At 39.6% G+C, this 1,758-nt stretch overlaps 1 protein-coding gene across 1 annotated transcript in view; it reads right to left on the reverse strand.

Annotated features, from left to right (window-relative positions):
• LOC104162130 overlaps nt 1-1,695 on the reverse strand; it is a gene marked incomplete at its 5' end in the record, with an annotated part of 2,107 nt that extends 412 nt beyond the window's left edge. Inside the window, one exon of the mRNA XM_009700782.1 lies at nt 1,066-1,695. Within this exon, the coding sequence (XP_009699084.1) occupies nt 1,066-1,695 (630 nt within the window). The remainder of the gene's footprint in view (nt 1-1,065) is intronic.
• Between the last annotated feature and the right edge of the window lie 63 nt (nt 1,696-1,758).

Here is a 1,758-nt window from a genome sequence, read left to right on the forward strand (position 1 = left end):
CTACATCTTTTAGCAATTCTTCTAAAGTAGGAGAACATCCATTAAGAAATGGAGTAGAACAATTATAGGTAAATTTTGGTTCTTCCAAAAGGGAACTCAGAGTTTCATCTTCAAATTTGCTTCTCTTTGTTTTTCTGTTACTAGCTTCATTGTCTCCACTCTTTGAAGAATCCAGATCTACAGGGGGGTAAAAAGTCACGTGCACGACACTTCATATAGTCACCAATGTTCTTGATTAATTAGCAGTAATAATCCAAAACTGTCTAACAACTTGTTTGCTCTTCACTCCTTTCGCTTCCTCAATATTTTCCTATTTCCACTTCTTTCCTAACGTCTCTCTCCATGTTTCCCCCCCCACCACTTAAATAATGTTTAAAAAAAAAAGATCCTAGTTAGAAACCTCCTGCTTTCCACTTCCTCTTTTCACTCAAAGCTCCGATTTTCACAGGACAACACTGCATCCACTACAGTTTTTAATGAAACAGCCTTATGCCAGAATTCCTATGAAAGTACTCTCACTGACCTTTGCTAGGGCTCCACTCTCACAAGTATGATGCTCCTTCTGCTGCCTTCTGTCTATTAGATGGGAAAGTACTCTTAATATTTCTCTACACCTTTTTTACTGAAGGACTTCCATCTGCTATAAGGAATGGTGGACTTTAAATCTAAACTATGCCTCTCCCAGTCTCTGCTTATGTTGATGAGATACTGCCTGTTGCGTTTTCCCTCCTTAATATCTCTAATCGGGACAAAAACCCCCTTTACTCCAAGTTTTTATTTTCAGATCCTTTTCCCTAATGAAAGGCCACCCTTTTGCAAACTGCAGCAGAATGAAACAGTACCGATTTATTGTAGTTTCACTATTTTCCACAGGAGTCTGTGAAAGCACTAAGCATACTCCAGCCAATATTTTCTTTCTGCTGTATACGATATTAATCTATGCTGAAAAGCTTACTCCAAAATAAACAGGTCTGGCATTCCTCCTATACACTTTTCTACCTATTTTAAAAACTTGAGATTTACGAGATTTCTTAAACTCTTGCACTAGTCTTATTAACAACTTACCTTCCATTTCAACAACTGTCTCCATCTCCCTGTGGATTTCTGGTTGTTTCTCTTGACTGTCATCAGAAAGAACACTTGCAACACTGACAAGTTCCTCCTCATGTTTGGATATCGCTGCCAGTGTCAACTCTGCACTTGTCTTGACGGTCTCATCTCTACCTTCATTGCCAGCAGAGGAAAGGAGAGGAGGAATCTTCTGAAAGCCGTCATCACCATCACATTCTTTTCTGTCACCTGTTTCACTTATCTCTGTAAGCTCCGTTTTGCAAGACAATGCAGGCAACACATAATTTTGATGATATTTATCTTTGCCTGCATCACAGCCATCACTTAGAGATGATTCTGATCTGTTAGACACACTCTCAGCAACACATTTTTCTTCAGAGTATTTCATACTATTATCCTTATTTGAAGCAGTCTTTTCTTCCCAAATGCTTAAACTGTTACCGTCATCTGAATGTGTCACGCTACTTTTTAGGAGAATGCTATTGTTTAAGTTAGCCTCCTGCTCATCCTCCCTTTTCAACTCCGGAACTGACACCGCTTGCTCCTCAGCATCATCTTGGAGAAAATCATCATCACTCAGCACAAAGACAGTGATTGGGAGAACAATTTCAAAGACATCCGACTCTGAGAACAGAAAAAGAGAGTATTTCCAAAATTCCTGAAGCAACCGCGGACCACCGACACCCC

The sequence above is a fragment of the Cariama cristata genome, unplaced genomic scaffold (assembly GCF_000690535.1).
Source record: "Cariama cristata isolate BGI_N322 unplaced genomic scaffold, ASM69053v1 scaffold15215, whole genome shotgun sequence".
NCBI lineage: Eukaryota > Metazoa > Chordata > Aves > Cariamiformes > Cariamidae > Cariama > Cariama cristata.